This window comes from Mesoplodon mirus, assembly GCF_964341445.2.
Source record: "Mesoplodon mirus genome assembly, chromosome: 6".
NCBI lineage: Eukaryota > Metazoa > Chordata > Mammalia > Artiodactyla > Ziphiidae > Mesoplodon > Mesoplodon mirus.
This window is the reverse complement of record NC_138982.1, coordinates 57,453,046-57,479,101: the sequence shown is the minus strand read 5'-3', so window position 1 is coordinate 57,479,101 and position 26,056 is coordinate 57,453,046. Positions and strand designations below refer to the sequence as shown.

Sequence of the window (26,056 nt, the reverse complement as noted above, 5' to 3'; positions counted from 1 at the left end):
GGGAAATAAACATTCAGACCACAGCATTATGTCTCTGGCTCCCCAAAATTCATGTCCATTTTGCTTGCAAAATATGCTCATTCCATCTCAACAGTCCCCAAAGTCTTAATGTCTTCTAACATTAACTCAAAAGTCCAAGTTTAAAGTCTCATATACATATCCCCTGAATCAGATGTGCCTGAGACTCAAGGTATGATTCATTCTGAGGTAAATTGCTCTCCAGCTATGAACCCATGAAATAAAACAAGTTATGTGCTTCCAAAATACAATGGCAGGACATGCAATAGGGTAAACTCTCCCAGTCCTAAATGGAGAAATAGGAAAGAAGGGGGTGGCAGGTCCCAAGCAAGTCCGAACCCAACGAGGCAAACATCAAACCTTAAGGCTTGAGAATAATCTTTCACTCAATACTCTGCCTGCCAGAGCCCCTGGGATATGGGAATGACCTTTCGTGCACACTGGGGCATCCTTGCCCCACAGCTTTGCTGGGGGCCGTCCATGGAGCAATTCTCACTGGCTTGATTTGCATGCTTGCAGCTCTCCCTGTCTGGAATTGCATACTAGTGGCTCTACTGATTTGGGGTCATGGGAGCAGCCACACCCTCATGGCTCCATTGGGCATTTCCCTGGCAGGGGCTCTCTGCAGTAACCTCATCCTCTCTGTGGTCTTCTGCCTAGGCTGGATGCCCAGAGCTCTAGACAGCTCCATTCTTTGACATCTAGGCAGAGGCAGCCTTGCCCAAGGGCTCTGCTGGGCAGGGGTCTGGCCTCCATAGTTTTGGTAGCATTGCTCCCATGGCTTTGGGTGGCACCACTCACATAACAATGGGCAAGAATTGGTCTGTTAAAACTGAAGTGATAGATTCCCACCTTTTGATACCAAGGAAGAAGGCTTAATGATCTCTAAATCGTCTTTGGGATCCTTCCTCCTTGTCTTAAAGAATATCACATATCCATAGCTCAATAGCTCTATGAGCCCATCCTATAAAGTCTAAGAAGTCTGACTGTTTTCCTTCATTCCTTCCTATCTCCTTCCCTGTTAGTTCAAATGGGATGTTTTCCTTCTGGGTGGCAATAGTCATTATTCAGACCGTTCAAAAAGTTTACATGTAGGGACTTCCCTGGTGGCACAGTGGTTAAGAATCCGCCTGCCAATGCAGGGGACACGGGTTCACATGCCGCGGAGCAACTAAGCCCGTGTGCCACAGCTACTGTACCTGTGCTCTAGAGCCTGCGAGCCACAACTACTGAGCCCGTGTGCCACAACTACTGGAGCCCGCACGCCTAGAGCCCATGCTCCACAACAAGAGAAGCCACCGCAATGAGAAGCCCACGCACCACAATGAAGAGTAGTCCCTGCTTGGCGCAACTAGAGAAAGCCCGCGTGCAGTAACAAAGACCCAACGCAGCCAAAAATAAATAAATAAAATAAATTTATATTAAAAAAAAGTTTACATGTAGTTCTGACACTGTATCAACTGTATTTGGAATGTAATTTGAGGCTTTTCCTAGAATATTTATTTAAACTGCCAGATGTAACTTTTTTCCTTCTAAACTTTGCCTGAAAATGTCATAATGAAAGATACTTATGTTGCACAAAGTTTGTGAATTAAAAACCAAAATGCCCATGCTATTTTGAAACAGAGGACTAAAGAAGGAGAACATACATACAAGACATCAAGATTTACAGAAAAGCAAATAGCAACCACTAAAGCCAGAGTATGATCAACAGATAAATGAATAAACAAAATGTGGTATGTATTTTCCAACAATGCAATATTATTCAGACTTAAAAAGAAATGAACTGCAGAAATTAATATAATATTGTAAATTAACTATACTTAAATTTAAAAAATTTTTACAAAGAAATGAAATTCTGATACATACTTCAACATGGATTGAACCTTGAAGACATTATGCTAAGTCAAATAAGCCAGACATAAAAGAACAGATATTGCATAACTCTATTTACATGAGGTACATAGGACAGTCAAATTCATAAAGAAAGTAGTATGGTGATTACCAGGGGCGGGAGGAAGGGAAAATGAGGAATTATTGTTTAATGGTTACAAAGTTTTAGTTTGGGATAATGAAATGCTCTGGACATGAATAGTGGTGATGGTTGCACAAGAGTGTGTATGTACTTAATGCCACTGAACTGTACACTCAGAAATGGTTAAATGGTAAATCTTATGTTATTTATATTTTTTCACAGTTTTTAAAAAATGGATGGTATGGGTGCAAGGACGGACAACCAGGCCAATAGGAAAAGAAAGTGAGCACAGAAACAGACCCCCTGGGATGTTGGTATATGATATTAAACCTTAAAATCAGTGGGGAAAGAGTGGACTAGCCAATGAACAGTGCTGGACAACTGGTCCCTGATATAGTAAAAGATAAAATTCCATCCCTAGCTCACACACGAATTAAATTACAGTTGAATTACACTATCAAACTATGAAAGGCCAAATTTAAAGATTTCAGAAAAAAATATAGATGGTGATATCTGTGCACATCGGTAAAAATAGATTTCTTGAACATAGTGTACAAAGCCGTATTAGCTTCCTCGGGCTGCTGAACCAAAGGGCCGCAGACTGGGTGGCTTTCAACAACAGAAATTTATTCTCTCACAGTTCTTGAGGCCAGAAGTCCAAAATCAAGGTGTCAGTAGATTTCTGAGGCTATGGGTAGAATCTCTTCTTGTCTCCCGAACTTCTGATGAGGGCCATCAATCCTTGGAGCTCCTTGCTTGCAACTCCCTCACTCCAATCTCTGCCTCTGTTGCCACAAGGAGTTCTCCCTGTGGGTCTCTGTTTCTGTTTCCAAATTTCCTTCTTTAAATAATGAGGACACCAGTCACATTATACAATATTAAGGACCCAGCCTATTCCACTATGACCTCATCTTTACTAATTATATCTGCAACAAACTTCTTTCCAAATAAGGTCACATTCTGTGGTACTGGGGAGGAGGACTTCTACATACCTTTTGTGGGGACACAATTCAACCTATAACAAAAGTATTAGCTATAAAGGAAAGGACTGATATATTTTAATCACATTATATAAAAAGTGAGCAGTTTCTTTCTTTCTTCTGTAAGACATGTCAGATAAACGATACCATGAAAAAGAGATTAGAAGTCCTTTTCCCCCCGTCATTAGTAATCTTGTTACTATAAAACATAAGTACGAGATACACAAAAACTACATATTTTAACATGTTTTTATTGAAAAAGGAACACATATTTTTAAATTTTAGTATAAAAATATAAAGTCGTAATTAATTCTTGCCCATCCTTAAGTTACATTATCAAACAGTTCTTTTTTTTTTTTCCCACTTTCCCAGTTCTCCTGCTCACAAGGGGCCAAATTCCCGATTTCTGATTAGCTTATCATTCATTTTAGAGTCTTTTATCAAAAATATCTTCAGTACTTTCGGTCAGCTTGACTTTTGGGAGTGAAAAGCACAAACCATTCAGAAATATCGGGATGGCAAAAAAGTTCGTTCGGATTTTTACATATGATTACATGAAAACCCGAACGAACTTTTTGGCCAACCGAAAATAGTTCCTTGTTCACTAAACATAAATTTGTTTAGTGAAATGATATGATTTCGAATGGAATTTTCTTATTTCCAAGAGTACAAGGGTACAGGACAACTCCCACAAGGCCCCACACTGCACCAACCCCCCTGGCACATGGCATACCCTGACTGTGACCTTTCAGTCTTCTGGTATCTTCGCAAGAGTAGACGGTTAAGGCAGAAGATGTTAATTGCTACGCAAATGTTTGTAAACCGAGAACCTTTTAGATTTCTGCTAGCAAGCTGATATCAGGTAGAGTCTCAGAAGGTCTTTCATCAGTTTCTCTTTCTTGGAATAAGTTGGTCACTTTTCAGAGATACCAGAAAATTTGTGTTGTAGAGTCTTGTGATTGAGGCTGCTCTGCTCAGGCTGCCTTATTTTGTCAGCTCTTTTGCAGTCTTTTCACAGTATATCACTCTGAAAAGTGAAAGGTCTCTCTGGGGGCACTGTTTTTTCTTTGCAGATCATTTAGCCAATTAAAAAGGCCCCGAAAAAACTGGCTTCTTGGTCCATGTCAATCAACTGCTCATTAGTTACAGAGACAAAAATTCGATCATTTTCCTTAAGCTCAAATATTCCACCTTGATAGATGGAATAGAGTCCATATTCTGAATCTTTAGACCAACAACTATTTCTAGCACTTTTCATCAGCAGTATGGGGTCAGGATAGCTTGTGCATTTGTAAATATATTGTACCATTTGTTTGTTTTTCTTTCTGTTCTCTTCTGTTGAAACTGTTCCCAAAACCTCCTCAGTTTCCTGAAATCGAAAGTATGTTTGGGAATAGATGTAATAAAACCCTGTTTGGTGGATAACCAGCTCCCCATTCCTCAAGTGCAAATTATTCAAGAATGAATGTCCTTTTCTTGACGACTCCCAGGAATTTATTTTCTGGCCCAAAGCTTTTTCATTCCTGGAGCCTGGGATGAAGTTTAGAGAAAAATAAAGTTAGCTTGTAGCAAAACAAGGCATTTCCCAATAGCTGTGGCTAGCCAATGCTTGGTTGGGATTGTAAAGAATTTTTTATAATAAAAACTTCTTGCTCCTTCAATCTTCCAAGGATTCTAAATTCTAGTCATATAGAAATCTGGAGGCTCCCATATCACTGTGATCTGTTGGAAGTCCCTTACTTTTTTGTACCTCATCTACTCTGAATAGTAGCACGGGAATGGTTCACTAAGATGGCAATCTTTACTCCTGCGAAGAATTTCTATACAGAACCCCTGCCTCCTTTCCTGTGCTGGTGAGCTCAGATCAACGATGTAGATGGAAACAAAAGAAACTTATCTATTTCCTCAAGCCTAGAGCTCATAAATTCCTGCTATTCTTTTAGGTCTTTTTGGATTCCTCCTTGGTCTTTCTCTAACCCAGTGTCAAAAGCACCATCCAAGCAGAAGGCATTTCTAGTCCAATAAGACAGGGTACAAGGTTTGGCAAAAAGAGCCCAGATTTAAAGATCTTCAGATCTTTGGATCTTTAAATCCCAAAGACTTTGAATGAAGATGGGCCTTACTAAGATATGATACTCTTTTAAACTTTGGGCTCATCTCCATGATTGACGCAAAATTGAGTTTTTCAAGAGTTGAAAATAGCTATCATATTAATTGATGAATAGTAAACAGGAATAGTGAAATAATGATCTCACTCATAGGCAGAACATGTCAACGATTTACAAAACATGAGTTCAGGAATACCATGAAGGCAACTGCCCAGAAAAAAACAAACAAAAACCAACCAACCAACAAAAAACCCCAACAGCCTTTTCATTCATTAACTAATGCCTGAAATTTCTTTAACCTGGGACAAAACTTTTTACAATAATAAAAGCACTACTTATTGAGTACTTACAATGCAACAGCATTTTGCATTAATCTTCACTGTTTTATGAGTTAAAGATTATCTCTACTTTGTATATGAAGAAAATGAAGCTTGATTGTGTTAAGTAATTTGCTCAAAACAAAGAACTAGGTAAGGAGTAGCTGGGATTCCAATGTGGGTATTTAGATTACAAGACCTATGCACTAACCACAGCAGTATATGGACACCTGTTCTACAGCTAATAATTAGGCTTAACCTATTTGGTTAAACCATATGAAACTGACATTTCTGTAAGTGCAAAATGGTCAAATATTGGCCAACTTTTTATGGTTCAACCTAATACAAATGCCACTGGGAGGCCTTGGTGACTCATGGGGAAAGTAGATGACTGATTTAGAACCTTTGAAGAGGAGAAAGGTTTGATGAAAGAGAGAGAAATTACTTTAAAAAAAAAGAAGAAGAAAGCAAAACTGGGGGCATGGGAAACTCAAAGTTCTCCCACTTCCACTTCAGAATTTTCTTGAAGCCAGTTATGCCAGGGCAGTAACTAAGCTATTCATCTTGTAATCTTGCTTCCGAAAAGAGTCCATCTGAGACTTGATTACTACTGAGCATGTTGTAGATAGCCATATAAACATTTCTGATACAAGCTAAAAGAATAAATTATTTGGAACAAATTCTTCCATTCCCTTCTTTTAAACCATATATTCATTGTTTCTCTTACTTAGAACTGAGAATGTGCTTTTCCGATTCGTCCCAGTTATGTGAGCAGCTACCCTCTGAGGACCTTTTTCTCTTTCTAGGTGAGGAATATTTTGTTGCTTTTCTAAAAGAGAAAAGACAAAGAATCATCAGCACTTGTCAAACACGTCTCAGATACATTGCTGTTCACAGCTCTTATCAATCAAGCACTGTAAGCACACTGGGCTCCCAAAGTTGATTATATGGGTTTTCATAAAACCAATTTACATTTTAGTATTATAATCAGTCTACTTCAGCCTATGTTGAACTTGAAAAGTACTTTAGATGGGAAGGATAAGCAGTAACTTGGGCTAAAATGTATCGGCATCTCAGGGGTAGGGTTCAACTAGAATATAACAAAGTGAAGATTCTGACCCTTTTCCTAAACTACAATAATAACAACAAAACTGTGGACTTATAATATTCCTGCTGAGGCATTTAAAATGCACCAATAACCAGGTACTGGCAAATTTCCACTTTGAGTTATATATAGAAACAGAGTGATACCAATTTTTATCATCTCAATTATTTTTTCCTCCCTGCTAGATACTACCTACTCTAAAGGAGCAGCAGTGATAACAATTGTCCAGAGATGCTACAAACTGGTATCCAACAGTCATTTCCCTCACCTCCCAAAGGGAATATGAAATGACATAATGGTCATGATAACCAGTATATGAGCATAAAAATCACTGGTTCACTAGATTATAACAAATAAATAACATTTATTGACCACTATCCGAAGTACTTTGGAGCAGACTGAAAGACTACAAATTCAACAAACTACTCTTTAAAAAAATCAGCTCAAACTTCCCAGGATGTTTACGTTCATTGTTGAGATAAACTATACATTTTCATCAAGCAAATACGTCCAGGGACAAGGCAGTGCTCCACAGGGACTTCAAAGATTAATCACTGATTACACTGACTGAGCCCTCAAGGGACTTACAGCTTTTAGGGAAGACACAAATTAGAAAGTGAAAATTAACCTATAAGAAATAGAAATGAAGGGTGATGGGTGTTCAGGGGAGAGAAAGATTCCTATTTATTGGAGAGCTGAGGTCAGGGGAGGGTTTGGACTAAGGCCCTTTCATTCATGTACTCCAGCAAACCAAAGTGCCCATCACATCTATACCTGACACTCTTCTAGGAAGATGGAGAAAGAACTATAAACAAATGAATGCAAGAAAGCATTTGAGGGGCAGGACAATTCTCTGAAATGGGTGGGGCTGGGGAGGCTTGGGACCCACAGCAGTGGAAAAAGGGCATTCCCAGAGGTCTAGAATAGTGTCCCCAAGGCAGGATGCACAAAGCATTCCTGGGACACGGGCATCAGAGGAGTTCAGTTTCAGGCTTGAATGAGGATTTAAACTATAGAGGATTTGAATGTTAGACTAAGAGATCTGAATTTTTACAGACATGGGAAGACTCTGGAAGGTTTTGATCAGGGAAGCAAAAAGATATGTGTTGTGCTTTAGGTTAAACTACCTCATAGTAAGGTTTGATGGGTAGAAAGTGAGAGGGCTGGAGATTGGCGAGTTAGCAGACAGCTGTAATTGATCAGGTCTGAGAACAGGAAGCTTTAATCTAGGCTAGTAGTAGAAGAAACTGAAAGGAGGTGATAAAATTTCATAGGAGAGGAAGGAATGCTAAGGAGTCTCTCCATCTATTTGGTGTTGTTACTTATTCAGGATAGGTAGGTGTGTGCAGGATACTGAAAACCAAACACAGCTTGGGGAAGTACAGTCAATTACATGTTACTCTCAGAATGCTCAGCTTTTAAGGTTGATGTGTCCATTTACTTTTAACCACCACTGATAAATAATTCATAATGCCTTGACTTCCCCTAGACTGTAACACTTTATTTTAAAATATTCAGTCATGGAATCCAGTTACAAATATCTTGCATTTGAGGTCATTGCAAGGATATGGGAGAGCCTGGCTTTAAAAGCAAATTCTGAAGAGAGGACATTTCCTACTGGCTATAGCAAACAGCTCCTGGAAAAGAAGTCTGTGAATATGTATATTTGGGTGTCATGGATACATCTTGGTATACTGAGGAGTATATGATTTCTACGTCCCACTGGGATGAACAGAAAAGAATATTTTTCTTCCAACACTGAAAATAGTACATGCATCTACTGTAGACCACGGATCTGGTGTTCCTCATTAGAAGAGAAGTAGTGTTCAACATTCCTACTACTGTTTTTGCCTTCGGGGAAATGACCAGAAAGAATGCTTAGACCCTGGGACCAGGTCTTGCCTTCGTATTTAATAAAGCCCATTTAATAAAGGATGGTGGGGATTGTCAAGTGATGAGGAAGCTTATTGTAATGGAAAAGGATAGCTGAAAATTAGGAAGACATCATTGATAAAATATCTATTAAAAAACTGATTCTTCTCTGCCAGGCTGGTGTACCCCAGGACTGTAAGTCTCTGGTACACATATGCAGGCTGGTATGATTATTAACAGGGGAAAATGGGGCTATGGTGAGCCAAATGCAAAGCAGCAGTAAATTTAATTCATCAGTTGTATTTATTTATGTATTGATTTAAAAAACATGTATTAAGAACTTTCTGTGTAGAGAGGGATGGTGGCACAAAAATGTGAATGTACTAATGGCCACCAAATTGTGCGCTTCACAATGGTTAGTTGTATGTTATGTGAATTTCATCTCAGTCAAAATACACACCCACACATGCACATGAACACACACACCAAAGGCGGTGCAGGTAAGGACCAGGGGGATAAGAGAGGATCTACTAGGCTTGAGGTGTACAGTTAAGTCTAGGAATAGAGAGGTGAGAGAAAGAGGCATGTTTTCTGTCTTTGTGGATCTTTCCTCTAGTAGGGAATCAGACAGAACACAGAGAATATTTATATATTTTCCTTTGGTTTATATATATATATCAATCAAAGGAAATGAACAAGGTATGTGTGATAGAAAAAATAGGATGTGGGTGAACTTACTTAGAAAGTTGGTCAGGAAAGTTCTCTCTGAGAGGTGATGAGTAGGTTATGAGGATGGAGGGTGAGAAGGAGGTGGTTATGTGAAAATCCAGGAATGGAAGAAGCCAGTTGCAGGACTAGAGAAGCCGGCCTGGGCAATAACAATGAAGGGGGCTGTGGGTCAAGAGCAGGCTGGTGACCATCAGCAGAGATAGCCAAGGTGTGGGGACTGCAGGATGAGGATTTCGGGGTGGGTAGAAGGATTGCTGGGAAAGAGATGACGGAGCAAGAGGCTTTTGCATAAACAAAGGCTTCGAGCCTAGGGGTGGTCAGAAGCAGAGAAGATGGGTAACTTGGGTGCCCTTTTTTTCCAGCTATGCTCCAGAAAGTTACCCACATTAGAAGGTAAAAATAAAGAATCAAAGAAGTTGAGGTGAAAGGAAAATCCACGTTGGAAGAATAAAATTCAGATGAAACGAAGTTCAGACCATAGGTGGGTCACAGATTTGCTTCTGAGCTTTCTAGCTGCTAGTGTAAGGGAGGAAATAGAATTAAGCAGCTTGAGACACTGAGCAGTGGTCAGAGGTGGGATGTGTGGATGGGAGCAGAGAGAAAGAAGATGGAGAGCTATTCACCCTATCACAAGGCTGACAGTAGAAAATTAAAATAACAACAAAAAGAATACTACCTGGAATTGAAGGAATGGCTTCCTCATAGGTTCTCAAAATGATCTGCAAATAGTATTGAATAAAGCTTGTTAATTTCCCTAAGCATTTAGACTGACTATAGAATGTCTGTGGCTCTTCTTGCTGATGTCTAACAGAAAATTTCCACCTAAGATATCAACCTAGGCAGCTTTAAGTTGTCCAAGCATAGAGTGTGTGGGGCAGGGTGGGAGCTGGGATGAATATGGAGGCAGCTGTCCCTACTGTGGATGGAAGGATGGTCCTCTGTCTGGGAGACTTCTGTTTCTGGATGAAGTCTTTGAAAGCCCACACCTGGAGCAGCACAGGAGCAAGGAGTTATCCTTCTCCAAGTTAGGTCAGCCTAACGTTCCCCAGGTCTCCTTCTGGCTGACGGATGTGGTAGCCATGTCACCGCACTTTCTGGGTGTGTGTGTCTGCGTGCATGCATGTGTAGAAGTGCACTGTCTGTGTGTGTCTGCATGCATGCATGTGTATAAGTGCACTGTCTGTGTGTGTCTGCATGTATGTGTGTGTGTATAGTGCATTTTGGGTGTAGCTGCATGCATGCATGTATAAAGGCACTGTGTCAGAGTCCAGGAGCTTTAAATTATCAGACATACCCAAGACTCAAGGTGTAAGGCACACTCCCTCTCTCTCATGGTGCCCACAGACACACACAACCCATCCAGCGGTGACCTGGTAGCACCATGTCACTCTCTCATTTCTGAGAATGTGGCTGAGACATTCTCAACATAAAGATATTTTACCAAATTCTCATATCCTACTAAACACTTCATATCATTTTCTTTGTGCTAACCAGTGGGGAAAACCAGAAATAAAGAACGAAATCTAGCCTTTCTGTTAAATGAGCCCACCCTGACGTGACTCATCCATGGCTTTAAATGCCTCTCCACTCAGTTCTGTCACCCCTGGGGGCTTTGCCTATCCTTGCCACCTTTCCCGTCACTGTAGTTAATTATACAACCGTCAGAAACTCCCTTCCTCTGCACTCCCGCTCCAAATCAGAAGCTCTCTTCTTTTTCCTCTGTCAAAAGCTCTGACCCCAGATAATGGGGGGCTGCCTGTAGGGCAATGGGCACTGGCGTGTGGGAAGGGAAGCAAGGGGTGGCCTCAGCACATTAGCTCTCTCACTCTCATTCTGGGCCAGAAAGGAAGGAAGGAAGGAAGGAAGGAAAAAGGAGGAGGAGGAAAGGCAAAAGGGTAAGTCCTACAGTGTGGTCCTTAACACGGTGCCACCAAGAAAAAAAAAAAAAAAGATTGTAGTACAATCAGATGGACTGGATTCAAATCTGTTCATTAGCAGCCCTGGGAAACTTTACTCAAGTTACTTAACTGATATGAACTACTTTAATTTCTTCATCTATTTTTTTTTAAAGAAGATAATAATGATTCCTTCCTCACAGAGCTGTTTGAGGATTAAGGGAGATAATATACATAATGGGCATAGGATGTTTATGGGAAATTGTCTGTTCACTTCACGGTGCCTGGAAAAATGGGGAACTCTTTTCCCCTCCTACGCTCTCATCCACCGCTGTGTGCCCTCTCTTCTTTAGTCAGTGGCAGGATGTGAGAATGGGAGGGACGGGGGAAGAGCAGAAAAGAGACCTGTAAAAACCACCCACATGGCTTCTCTCATCTCGCCACTCCCAGGCCCAGCACCCAGCCCCCTCCTCGGTCTCCAGATTTCTCCTCTAGTTCTGAGTTTCTCTCCTCTGCCACCAGTGGGTTTGCCACCTTCCCTCTAATCCTAGGAACCGTGGGGTCCCATTCCTCAGGTTCCTCAGGACACTTCCCCAACCCTGGGTCTTTCCTGGTGTTTTCCACTTGGGGCAATGGAGTCCCAGCTGTTCCAGGACAGCTTGTGCGTGGCAGGTGTCCTGCCCACGATTCCAGGGCAGCCGTGGAGCAGATGTGTTTCTAGGACAACCAGGTGGAAGTCTGATTTCATTTCTCATAGGAATAGCATCACAGGTGATGCTGGGCTTTACTGCGAGGACTGCTTAGGGTTATAAATCAGAGCCTAACCACCGACATAACACTGTTTCTATGGAAGGGCACACTGAGTACCAGACAATAGACTTACAATCATTTCTTTAAAACACATCCTCCTCCTACCCTGGGAATATCCCCAGTAATTTTTTTAAACAATGAGGTTTACAGTTTTCATGTTTGTGTTCACAGCTGGCCTTTCCGGATATGCAGAAGGTAAATGTTATTAATGCCATCTTACAAATAAGGAAGCAGCCTGAGAGAAGAAACTATATTTGACATGTCCTGTCACTGAAAGTATAATTAAGTAATCATATCTAGTGAAATAAGCTGTTAGCTAACAAAGTTTCTGCTGGAGATCCTATTTAAGCAACTTTCACAAACAGAAAATAATATTTTGTAACGTGTCATTTATTAACTGTAAATTGAGATGTCATCACCTTCAATTTCTCAGAGTACCTCTTTCTTCCCTCTTCCTTTCCTCTTTCTTCATCTCTATATGCATACAAAAATAAATAAAGACTTAATTCCAGAGAACCACAATGTGGCGACACAAGGGTTTGTAAAAAAAAATAAAAAGAAAAAGAAAAAACAAAAGAAAAAAATAACAGAGAACAACAATGTGGGAAGACTATAAAACACCATTGTTTGGTTTCTCTTGTCTTCTGAATAAAAAAAGAAATCACACACATCCTTTATTGTTGTGTGACCTTGAACACATTGCTCTGTCCGTGCCTCAGTTTCCACAAGGTGAGATAAAAAGTTTAGACTCGATGAAGGAGGTCTCTGGAGGAGAGGAATAAACTCTAGACCAGGAGTTGATCAGGACCCAGTTTGGTGCTGTCCCGTCTTTTCCTAGTTCAGTGAATTTGGGGGCGATCACTTAAACACTCTGGGCCCCAGTTTCCTCCCTTACAAAATAAGGACTCTAAGCTTGATCTAAAATAGTCCTTCTCCTCTGACCTTCTATGCCTGCTGGTAAAGCGACCCCGTGGTTCACTTACCTTTCTAACAAACTGACGGAGTTGCCACTTCACATGCCAGCAGGGGTTGATCATACTCTCGTCATCACTGGCATCCCAAGAACTGTCATCGTCCTTTAAGAAGCAAGTGATGCCACTTTTGGAGTACTTGTCCTGCATCTGGGTTGAGATGAATATAACACAATATTATGCACAAGTGCTTTTTCTTTTTGTTCATTTACAAGTTAAAACAACAGAAGCTGATGACGGGTTCAGAGAAGGCTTAGCACCATGGAAAAGCTCATTGCCTGAAGTAAAAGTAAGCATGCCGTTCTTTGTCCGTTGAATAAAGGTAAGCAGCTGGATGTGGTGGAAGGGAAACAGGTGTGGGCCAGGCATCCAGGGTCACAATGCCCTTTGCTGCCCCTGCCCTTGAGCAGTCGTATGTCCCTCAACAAATTGCTTCTACTCTGCGACATCTCTTCTTCATCTGCATTTTGTGCTGGCTCACCGTGGTGATCTTTGAGGTTCCTTTCAGCTCTGACATAGTGTGACTCCCATCCTACAGCTAGAAACCCACCAGGTACAAAGTAGGCAGTGGAGTTTGTTTACATTCCAGGATCCTAAATAAAAAATTAGCCAAAGCCTCTAGGGTGCAGGTAATATTCTGTTTCTTGATCTGAGCTTTGATTGTCTTAGTAGATTCTAGTTATTGTTGTGATTTCTACTCCTCTGGATGGCAGAATCCAGACTACATTGCCACTAGACGTTTGAATGTCCACACCAGCTAGGGATTTACCTGCAGAGACTCGAAACACCATTTGAAGGTTTGCTTCCTTCTTCTGATTGAGGGTAAACATTTACAATGGCTAGATCATTGCCAACAAAGTCTGTGCTTGATGTTACACACACACACACACACACACACACACACACACACACACACACACACACACACACACACACACACACACACACACACACACACACACACACACACACACACACACACACACACACACACACACACACACCCCAAACCGTCCAGAGCACTCCAGAATGACAACTGATTAATCTTACGAAGAAAAACAGGATGTTCATGCAAGGTCAGATTTTTTTTTTTTCCTGTTTTCATTTTTAACAACTGGGATTCAGGAGATGTTATTTCTCTGTACAAATCCATTGAATTGCCTTTCTCTGGGGAAATAAATGGGAAAATTGCCAATTTTATCTGTTATTTGAACTTAGGGGACTTCAAAGCTTGAAGGAAAGATCAAACTTAACGATGCGCTGCTCCCTCCTATAGAAACATGATCTCATTCCAGATCAAAATAACTTAAATATTTACGAGAGCTTTCAGCCAGAATCATGCAGGTCCGTACTGTCAGCCATGTACTCCTTGGACATTTGATCAGTTCTCTCAAGCATAAAAGTGACAAACCTGAGTTAATTAATTCCTTCCCCACACTCTGGCATAGAACATTCATTTACTTTTAAGTAAATATTTATTTTCTTTCTTCCTCTTTAAAATTCCAAGAGTAAAACATTGGCCTAGTAGATGTAGTGGGGGTGACAGCTGGGACCACCTGAGTTATGACTGGCGATGAAATTAGACACCATTCCTTTGATCCTACCCACCTCCATGTTCTTCTACTGTAGACATTAATTTTCATCTGCAATTTATGTGAGCTTAAAAAGCCTTTCCAAGGAAGGAACTCAATTTAGAAATAGAAGAGCATGTCTAGCAAACTGAGGGGAGGATCAGGGAAGAAGGCCTGAGAGTAGTTCCAGGAAGAACAGTTGTATTAGCCATCGTCCCAGCCCAGCAGGACTGGGTGTGCCTTGGCCAGGCATTGACTTGATGAAACTGAATAAACAGGCTTAACTGATTTTCGTAACCTGTTGGGACAAAACAATGTGCATGACACAGAAGGGAGGGAGCAACTTGTCATCTTACTTCACAGCAGTTGGAAGCTGTCTCAGCATGAAAGGGCTGAATGCCGGGGAGGCTGAGGCTGGGGGCAGGACAGGGCAGAGTTGAGAGGTGCTGGGATCAGGCGGTCAGGGTAGCTGACAGCCCCTGTGAAGTCAAGTGGAGTTTGAGAGAGTGGAAGAGAGCAGGGGCCAGCCCAGGTCAGGACCAACTGCTGGCCTCTGGAGATTTTCCAGAAACACTTTCAGGAGGTGGGGAGGGAGAACCTTGAAAACTAAGGTCCTAAGTAGACGTGGGAGGGAGTCTGACAAGCTAGTGAGACTGCAGTGTTAACCCAGATTGAACGAAGCCTAAAGACGCTGAGGATACACAGGCAGCCTGGAAAATATAGAAGATTATAGAATACTCTTCTAAAAGTGAAACAAATAAAAACCTCTGATCCACCCTCATTCCACCTCCTAGTTAACCTTTGGATGTTCTCTTTTTTTTTACAGGGTTGAGATTAGACTGGGTGTGGGCAATTTTGTATATGGTTGTTTTCTCTTAAGACTACAAAAATGTCATGCTCTTTAGATCTGTATGAAAATCACATGGATAGCATAGATATTTTTACAACATTAGCTGTAGAAAATTGATAAAATATAGAAAAATTGAAAAGTGGCACCCATAATTCTACCCTCTAAAGATCACAACTTATTTCTCCTTCTAGATATTTTTAATGCTTGTATTGGGTTGGCCAAAAAGTTCGTTCGGGGTTTTCAACGGCAAACTCTGAACGAAATTTTTGGCCAACCCATATTGACTTCAGAACAAAAGAAAGCCCCAGCCACTCTGCATCCCACCCCCACAAGTTTCATATTTAGTAGTCACACTTTGAGGTTGAATTTCCTACAGCACTTCTCAGGCTGGGGCTGTTCTCTTGCTAACCACATCTGGGTGTTGGGGGCAGGGGGATGAGTGTGCTATTTTTATCTGGACAACTCTAGAAGGAGAGAGATGGCTGTTGCCCTTGGTTCTGAGAAGTGGATTCCACTCGACTGCTGCTGTTGCCATCACAAACAGTGTGACTGTCTAGGCCAGGGCCAACCAGTCCTTGGCAGGGCATGAAGTCAGCAGGGTGGACTCCTTTGCTGGCTGGCTCAGAGACTTCAAGGTGGCAGCACTGACCCTCTCTGCTGCCCAGACATTAGTCTCTGACAATCAGTTTCTGCAAACCACAAATAGCATAAAGGATCATTTATGGACATCAGTGGATAAGGGTCTCCTTCTCCTTTGTCTTCCCCATCTATAATGCCACAGCAATAGGTAGTCCCCTTGTCATAAAACTTTCTCAGAGTCACAGACTTTAGAGGCTAAGCCCATATTTATTGTTCATGCTCGCAGGTCTACAGGCTTAATTGTGAGGGTCCAATCCAACATCCCTCAGCCCGGCTCAACCCACACTCCCTATAATCCTTGCCCACTGTATCTTCTGCAAATTTTTGCTTGCCAGAGTGAAACCTGTGATCTGATTTAGGAAATTAATACTTGTGTTGAATATGCTTTTCCAAACTCTACACAGTCACCCAAAGAGATTCAGATTCATTTTCCCTTGCATAAATTCCTGATGAAGAGGGTGACAACTCCAAGAGACTTCTCAATGCTGATTACAATGGTTACCATTTACTGAGCCCCTATTTAATGCCTGGGTTCAAAATTGGGCTTCACCTTTTACCTAACTTCCCTGAGTCTTAGTTTGTTCATCTATAAAATGGGATAATTATATTTACTTTCTAGAATTGTTATGAGAATTAAATAGGGCAGTATTTTGAAAGTTTCTGGAACAGTTTTTGCTCAATATCTCTTAATTCTCTTCTTTCTGATACTCTTAATAAATTCTTCTGCATGTCTATACAGAAGTGTACACATATGAACATGCAATCAGGAAAAATGTGTGCAAGTGGGGAGATGTTAAACTTTGAAATTTCCATTTTTATAGAATTCAAAGAAACTTGATCATGTACACAGACAATTGCATAACTCAGATCAGTAAATAACGAGTTGATTCAGTCTTAAAATGAGGCCAACTTGTAATGATAGCAAATTGAGGGAACCTCTTGTATATGGAGACACAGACTCACTATTTATACTGCAAAGTTAACAAAGCTTAGGACATGCTGTCTCCAAACTGGGAAACACAGCAGCATTCCAGTCTCTCGGGCAGACATAGAACTAAAAGGCATGATTATAATCACGTTGATTTTTTTTCTTACAAATACAGGCTCTTTGAAATTGCCCTATAGCAAAGCTGACTTTACTGGCCATCTAATGGTAGTGATCATTTGTATAATTACTTGTTGACTCTTGTTTTATTCACTTCATTTCCAAAGGAAATTCCCAACCAGTTGAGAGCCAAGTTTATACTCCACAGGATATGCAAACTGCATTTATTTCCTTAACAGATAAACACTATTTTATATTTGTCCAAGACCCTTAGCCTTGCATTTCCTGCCCAGCTGACAGATTTGATGTTGCACTGTCACCATGCAGCAGGGTGCTGTTCAGCAAAAGGGGGAGATAGGTTAACCCTACTGACACCCTGCTGTGATGGGAGGAGCATTCCCTATGAGCTGAGCTGGGTCCAGCTCTGCTTCCAAATTTCTGCCTGAGCTCGGATAAGTCATTTCTCTGGCAGTCTCTAGTCTCATCTATACAACGAGGGGTATCCAAAATTCATTCCAGCTCGAAGTTCCCTACTATACAATATACAATTAGTCAAAATATACACAGAAACTCCTATACTGTTGGCGGGAATGTAAATTGATAGAGCCACTATGGAGAACAGTACGGATGTTCCTTTAAAAATTGAAAATAAAGCTACCATATGATCCAGCAATCCCACTCCTGGGCATATATCTGGAGAAAACCATAATTTGAAAGGATACATGCACCCCAATGTTCATTGCAGCACTATTTACAATAGCCAGGACATGCAAGCAACCTAAATGTCCATCAAAGGAGGAATAGATAAAGAAGATGTGGTACTGTATACAATGGAATATTACTCAGCCATAAAAAATAACAAAATAATGCCATTTGCAGTGACGTGGATGGACCTAGAGATTGTCTTACTGAGTGAAGTAAGTCAGACAGAGAAAGACAAATATCATATGATATTGCTTATATGTAGAATCTAAAGAAATGGTACAAATGAACCTATTTACAAAACAGAAGCTGAGTCACAGAAGTAGAAAACAAGCCGGGGGAATAGGGGGGAGGGATAAATTGGGAGACTGGGATTGACATATACACACTACTGTATATAAAATAGATAACTAATAAGAACCTACTGAATAGAACAGGGAACGTTATTCTATACTCTGTAATGACCTATATGGGAATAGAAATCTAAAAAAGAGTGGATAGGGACTTCCCTGGCGGTCCACTGATTAAGACTTTGCCTTCCAATGCAGGGGGTGAGGGTTCAATCCCTGGTCAGGGAGCTAAGATCCCACATGCCTTGTGGCCAAAAAACCAAAACATAAAACAGAAGCAATATTGTAACAAGTTCAATAAAGACTTTAAAAATGGTCCACATCAAAAAAATCTTATTAAAAAAAGTTTTAAGACTGGATATCATTCTATTTGAGTAGAACCAGTTTTGCTACCTTTTAAAGAGTCATTAAAGAAAGATTTGTGAACCCTAAAAAAAAAAAAAAAAGAGTGGATATATGTCTGGTTGTAACTGTCTCACTTTGCCATACAGCAGAAACAAACACAACATTGTAAATCAACTATGCACCAATAAAAAAAATTAAATGAAAAAAATATGTACACAGAAAGCCAAAACCTGGGGTTGGCTTATTTTCAGTAATTTTGCATTCAAAATCCACTGGAATTAGCCACATTTGGAACACAAAACAGCATTATAACAAGTGGTTTAGAGCCTGGCTTTGGGTTAAGCCTCAAGTCTACCCTACTCCCTGTGTCCTGGCAGTACATTGGTGAAGGTTGGTTATTCATTCAACAAGTGTTTAGTGAACACCTACTATGTGGGAGCTCTGTGCTAGCGCCTAGAGGTGTCACAGAAAGCAAAAGCAGATACAGTCCTGCCCTGATGCAGTTCCTCTCACTCCCAAGAATTTGAGTCAAGAACTGTAAAGCAGAAAGCACTCAATGAATGGCAGCTGTTAATATTATAACATTCTGTTGAAGACAAAGCTACCTCAGGAGTTTTGTTGCCCGCATCTGCTAGTAACTGGTGGAGCCAGTTCAGTAACTGCACTTTGTGCACACAGTCCCTTCAATTCACTTTTGCAAAGTCCTCAGTAATGATATACATTAGAAGTTAGGGTCCCCAGGCAGAGAAAGAGAGGATTCTCTTCCTCTGTAAAGTCTTCCCAGAGAAGCCAGTAAAGGCAGTTAACCAGAGGGTTGCCAAGAGCCTCTGTCAGAGAGCGTGTGCATCGTACTGACCTGCTTCAGCTCGTTGGTGAAGTACATGTAAGTCACGGCCACACAGAGGGCCTGCAGGAGCACTGTGAAGATCAGGATCAGTGCGCAGGTCTGCCCAGGGCTGGGGCCCACTGGAGCCTGCATCAGGGCCATGGTCCTGTCAGAGTCTGACTGCCACAGAGTTAACAAGGCAGCAGCTATGGTTGGCGTGAGAGGAGAAGTGGGTGGGGCGTGGCGTTTTGCTTACGGGAAAGAAGAATAAAAATGAAACTGAAAGTTAAGACAAACAGAGAAAACAATACATATGAGGATTACACAACTGCAAGCCTAGGAATCCCAAACCACTAGAAGCTAGCAAGAGGCAAGGAAGGTCCAACTACAGGCTTCAGGGGTTCCATGGCCCTGCTGACTCCTTGGTTTTTGACTTCTAGCCTCCAGAACTGCAAGACAACACAATTCTATTTGTGCTGCTTCGTTGTGGCAGCCCTAGGAAATGAATACAGCTTCAATTTGATTAGAAAGGTGAAAAAAATCTAAGTGTTGCGATCACAATAACTACAATCCATTAATCAAAATAAGATTTTGGGGACCTGCCTGGTGGCGCAGTGGTTAAGAATCCACCTGCCAATGCAGGGGACACGGGTTCGATCCCTGATCCGGGAAGATCCCACATGCTGTGGAGCAACTAAGCCTGTGCACCACAACTACTGAACCTGTGTTCGGGAGCCCGCGAGCTACAACTATTGAGCCTGCGTGCCTACAGCCCGTGCTCCACAACAAGAGAAGCCACCGCAATGAGAAGCCCGCGCACCACAACCAAGAGCAGCCCCTGCTTGCCGCAACTGCAGAAAGCCTGCACGCAGCAACCAAGACCCAATGCAGCCATAAATAAATAAATAAATAAATATATTTTTTAAAAAAAGGTCGAGATCTCCATTTAAAAAAATAAAATTTCTTTGAAATGGTCACTGTCAACAAGGTCATCAGCTCATCAGAAGTGAATCCATGTTTCTATGAACTATCCCATTCATTCACTATCTAGGCTAGAGGGCTATCTAGGTCACCAGGTTTTATAAGTATGTGTCTTTCCATCATTTTCTAATTGCACAGTCTTCATGTTCTTAGTTTACATCTTATTTATTCTGACTAGGTAGTTACCGGGCTGCACCCCACAGGTCTGCAAGCCTTGTAGTTGCCCAGCCTCCAAACTGAAGAAAGAAGCTGGATACAGCAACAGGGACATCAATGGTTTATTGGACAGGGGATCCTACATATCTGAAGCAAAAGGTTCTGGAGTGACATCCCACCATATGCAGCAGACAGCTGGCAGGACATGACGGCAGACTTTGCTACTCAGGGGAGAAGGAGGCTATCATTTATGGGGGAGGGGGAATTGATGTCAGGTGGGCTCATCAGTTGCCAGGGAAACCAGGGGCTGGGGCAGGGGGCAAGCATGCAGGTAGTTACTGATAAAGCCCGGTAATTAAGAGGATTGGAGAGTCATGTGAGTGAAACAGGGCCTGGTCGAGCAGGGGATGGACAGAGAGCAAGAGAACAGCCATCTTGAGTGGCCTGACCATACCCTCCACCCCTACAGGCCCTGCACCACTCTTACAATCTTGGTCCACCTCTCTTCCGTGATACCCTTGGGGTCAGGTACAGAGAGGGCACTGCAACCAAATACCACAAATGCGATACAGGCAATAGCAGCCAAGGAGTATCAAGAGTCCAAGAAGTGGGCAAACTTTGGAGCCAGCTGCTTATAAGGTCAGTTTTTCATGAAAGGCCAGAGGAGAATGACAATGGCATCTCGCTGTCGACCCAGCACTCAGACTCGTTTTGCAGTGAGGCCACCACTGTGCCCAGTTCGTAAACAGATTCCCTCTACTCAGATTAGGGACAAAATGTAAGATGCTCATAACAGGCACAGTGCAGGGAAGATCATGACCGTTAAACAAAATACAAGCAGTGACAGCATTCTGAGATCGTACCACCCCTGCCTGTGGCTCCTGTCCTGGGGGGCAGTACCATCCCGCCTCTCCCCGCCCCGTCCCTACAGCCAGTGCCGAATCCTGGAGAGGCCCACGGGGTTAATATGATGGTGCCTTCCTTCAGTCAGGGCCTGGATTCATTACCTCAGTGGTCTTAGGTGGGGCCGGGCAGGAGACAGGTGAAATCTGTAAATCCCTTTCTAATCCTATTCCCCACAAGGCAGCAAACCCAAACCCGCAGGGACTTACCTGCCAGTCTCAGGGCCAGTTTTATAATGTGTCCCCTGGGGGTAGATGCCGTGGCCAGGGCGACAGCGACTTATCGTCCTGACCGACAGCTGGCAACATCCCTCGGTGGTCAACAGCTGAACTCGGCGGACATGGACTAGCGGCCTCTGGGTTCCCGTGGCACGGGCACTGGGCCCATTGCTCCTGGGCGTGTCCACACGTTGAGAGCGGCTTTCCCGTCTCACCTGTTGCTGACGCAGCCCACTCATCCTCTGCATTAGCCCGGCAGCAGCGGGGCTGTAAGGCATGTGGAAATGCCAGCACGTTTCATTTGCATCGGCCCTTTCCTGAACTTCACGACCAGTCACGTGGGTTCCTTGGTCACTGTCGACGTCCGTGGGTCCCATAGGTCACACACACAGCTGTGCTCGACCCCAAAGAGTGGTCTCGCGTTGCTCCCTGACTCGGGTAGGCCTTTTGGCATCGTCCTCCGCCTGTTGTGCGGCATTGTAGACACACGTTGCTGCTGTTCCATCACACTGTGTCAGAGCTCTGCTTCCTTCCTCAGGTGGGACCAGAAGCCCGAGGGCACCTTATGATTACGCCGTTGCCACAGGCCCAACCAGACCCTCCGGGTAACTGGCCACTCCGGTTCCCAATCCTGTCCCTCAGTTAACATCCCTAAAGCCGGTGCCTGTAGTCGTTGAGCGGGGGTGGGTCGGGGGTACGCTGGCATTTTGTAGATAATCCAGGTCCTTGTGTTCTGTCTGCATTCACCAGCCATCCCCGTGCAGTCAGATGAGCCACGAGCGCGGGGCTGCTACTTTTAAAGTGGAAAGAGACTCTGAGGTTAACAGGATATCGTCACTCTAATGGAAGAGGGAGACATCTGTCATGGTAGACAGCTGCCACAGGGTCTCACAGGCTAGTGGGCGGCCACCCCAGGATCACATCTGCAATTTTCTGTCCCCTGTCCTCATTTCTTCACATCTCTGCACTCACGAGAGTTTCCTTGGCCTCCTGGCTGGCTCCTCAGTTGCTGGGCTGCACCCTGCAGGCCTGAAAGCCTGGTAGTTGTCCAGCCTTGGGACCGAAGAAAGAACCAGGAGACAGTGATAGAGACAACAACAGTTCCTTGGACAGGGGATCTTACGTGTCTGAAGCAAAAAGTCTTGGAGTGACATCCCCACTGTGTACAGCCGACAGCAGGCAGGTCAGGGCAATAGTCTCTGCTACTCAGGGGGAGAAAAAAGCTACCATTTAGGGCTTCCCTGGTGGCGCAGTGGTTGAGAGTCCGCCTGCCGATGCAGGGGACACAGGTTTGTGCCCCGGTCCGGGAAGATCCCGCATGCTGCGGAGCGGCTGGGCCCGTGAGTCATGGCCGCTGGGCCTGCGCATCCAGAGCCTGTGCTCTGTGGCGGGAGAGGCCACGGCAGTGAGAGGCCCGCGTACCGAAAAAAAAAAAAAAAAAAGCTACTATTTATAGTGGAATTGATGTCAGATGGGCTCATCAGTTACCTGGGACTAATTAAGCCCTATAATTAAGAGGATTGGGTAGTCATGTGAGTGAAGCAGGGCCTGGTCAAGCAGAGGATGGACAGAGAACAAGAGAACAGCCATCTTGAATGGCCTGACCATACAGTAGTACATATACATAGTAATGGGATACAAAGTATTTCACCCTCACCTGTCCATGAATCATCCTGTTCTCCACTCCAAAGACAACCATTACTAACAGTTTTTTATGTATGTTTCCACTGATTCCATGCATTTATAAAAATATTATGTGTATATATGTATATGATGTATATGATAGATGTAAATAGTAGCATACTCTATATATCAGTGGTCCCCAACTTTTTGGCACCAGGAATCAGTTTTGTGGAAGACAATTTTTCCACGGACCGGGAGCAGGTGGGGGGATGGTTTCGGGATGATTCAAACACATTGCATTTATTGTGTTATTTCTATTATTATTACATTGTAATATATAATGAAATAATTACACAACTCACCATAATGCTGACAGGAGGCAGAGTTCAGGTGGTAATGTGACCGAAGGGGGCCGGCTGTAAATACAGATGAAGCTTTGCTCACTCGCCCGCTTCTCACCTCCTGCTGTGCGCCCTGGTTCCTAACAAGCCATGGAGCAGTACCGGTTTGTGGACCCCTGCTATACATCATTCTGCACCTTGTTTTTATCACTTTATATATCTTGGGAGTTCATTTTGTATTTGTATTTGTAGGACTTTTTTTGTTTGCTATTTAGTTTTCTACTGTATAGATGCATCATAAAATATTTAACCAATCTCCTATAGACAGATATCTAGGTTGCTGCCAATATTTATCTTTATCACAAATGATGCTCTAATGACTATATTTTTATTGTCTCTTCATCCAGCCCTTTCTTTGCCATCCTATGTATAACTGCAGTCTGCTGTTCCCTGCCCTGGCAGTCCCCATCTTGCTCCCATGCTTTACTTTTCCTCACAGCACTTTAAGTTTTCTGTCATTCTATATATTTTACTGATTGATTGCTTGTCTTCGCCAACTAGGCTCTATGAAGACACATATTTTTGTCTCTTTATTTTGCAGCTGAACCCCTAGTACCTGAGTGTCTGGTGCGTAGCTAGTGCTCAGGAAGTATTTATTGAGTAACTGAATGTTTTCATTAAATCCCACAAAAGAAAAGCATACATGGTAACTAAAAGGTACATATCTTCTCTTCAAAGCAAAATAAGTCATAGTGTAACAGAGCAGAACCCTTTGGGGCCTTCACAGAACAGACCTCTCCACCCATATGTCCTCTGTCTGCCTTTTGTCTGTAGAAAAACTTTGGTTAAATAATAAATTTAATCAGAAAAGTGAGAAAATGCAGAAAGGAAAACAGCCAAGCAAGACAAAATAATAATACTTTAGCTATTAAACAAAGTCAAGGACATTTAGTTGCTTTTCAAGGGCTATAGATAATATTCTGAGCCAGGTCGTTTGAGCTGTTTTGCAGATACTGAAAAAAGCACCAGGAGGAAGAAGTTAACTGTATGCTGTCCACAAGCACCTAGATCCCAGACTGGTTGGAAGCAGAAGGTTGATGACGTTGACTCCCAATTACCTCACCACCAACCAATCAGAAGAATGTCCATGAGCGGATCACATACCTCAAACCCTCCCTCCCTCACCCTGTCTTTAAACACCTTTTCCTGAAAGCCTTAGTGGGGGTGGGTTGGGGGGGAGGTTCAGGCCTTTTAAGCACTAGCTGCCTGGACTCCTTGCTTGGTGCTCTGCAATAAACGCTGCACTTTCCTTCACCACAAGCCAGTGTCAGTAGATTGGCTTCACTGCATGTAGGGTAAGCGGACCCAAGTTTGGTTCAGTTGCAGTAATTCCCAGACTGATCAGTCATTTGTCCTCTTTGTCTTGTATTAATCTTTTACATTGTGTCAAATGAGATTGCTTTAGTTTGATCTGGAGTTGATATACTCTGTGAACCCAGGAATGTCTCAATTAAATTCAGCCTATTTGACCAGGGATAATGTTTCCTGATCTTTCTGAATTATTAAGCCGAATAATGTGTATTTAATTGAGTCTCTGCATTCTTGTATATGGTGGCCCTCCTGCACTGATAATGTCATATATTAACATGCAATTTCTTCTACAGCTGTGCATTTTCAATTACCAGAAGACTGAGTCACTGTAGTATTATTTCTGGTAATTGCAAAGGGTGCAGAAATCTCAAGTTATCTTGAGAAAGTCAATACATGTTTAATTTGCCCCAATTACCTTCATAAGGAGTTAAGATGTGGTAACTTGCGTTCTTCTCTTGCGGAGGGATTGGTCTGCATTTCAATCAGTGCTTCAATTAAACACTCGTTTAAAAGTAAAGTGTCACTGACAAATTGTTCACTGGGAAGGGGATACTCTACAGAAAAATAAAGAAAAAGAGATTGAAACAACATGCTGGGTTGGCCAGAGGAGCACAAGTGAAATTCCTGGAGGTTCTCTCCAGTCTACAGCAATGTCAGGGACCAAGGAGGTGAACACACCTCAAAAACTTGTTCAATATCGAAAGGGCTATGTGAGACTTACGCCAAACAGCCCCTTCCCCAACGCTCAGGGCCTTTTGGGTCCTGCAGATGGGCCTTTGCCCAGTGGCGGTGTGAATTCCTAGGCTCTCATGTCGCATCTCACCCCAGCAGCCTGTTGCGGGGAACATACCACAGCTTTGACCACTGTCTGAGGCTACACTGGTCCGGAGATGCCCGCTGCATCGGAAAATCATCTTTTGTCATCTCTGCAAGGGTCACACCCTGGTCCCCACACACCAGCTCAGCAGCATGCCCGGGGTCACTGGTTGGGAGGCCATCTGGTGTGGGGATTAAGCAAACAACCTCAGGGGCTCCCACTGCTTGGGATCAGATCTTCGCCCTTCTGCTTCCTGATGTGTCACTCTGGCTGGTGGCACATCAGGGCTCTATTCTGACTTTAGCATCTGGGAAGTGGGAATGATAATAACACCTATTTCACAGGTCGTCGGGAGGATGACTGGCTTCCTGGGTGCAATTAATAAATGCATGCTGTGGGCTCCCCTAGTGGTGCAGTGGTTGAGAGTCCACCTACTGATGCAGGGGACACGGGTTCGTGCCCTGGTCCGGGAGGATCCCACATGGCGCGGAGCGGCTGGGCCCGTGAGCCATGGCCGCTGAGCCTGCATGTCCAGAGC

At 42.9% G+C, this 26,056-nt stretch overlaps 1 protein-coding gene across 1 annotated transcript; it reads right to left on the bottom strand.

The window, feature by feature from the left end:
- Positions 1 to 3,204: 3,204 nt before the first annotated feature.
- On the bottom strand, positions 3,205 to 19,283 carry TNFSF10 (TNF superfamily member 10). The gene is made up of 5 exons (XM_082625034.1): positions 19,139 to 19,283; positions 12,793 to 12,930; positions 9,781 to 9,823; positions 6,126 to 6,227; positions 3,205 to 4,503 (listed from the first exon to the last, which is right to left on the bottom strand). Exons 1-5 carry the CDS (start codon positions 19,268 to 19,270, stop codon positions 4,052 to 4,054), a joined length of 867 nt encoding a protein of 288 aa, XP_082481160.1. The 5' UTR covers positions 19,271 to 19,283; the 3' UTR covers positions 3,205 to 4,051.
- Positions 19,284 to 26,056: the final 6,773 nt, after the last annotated feature.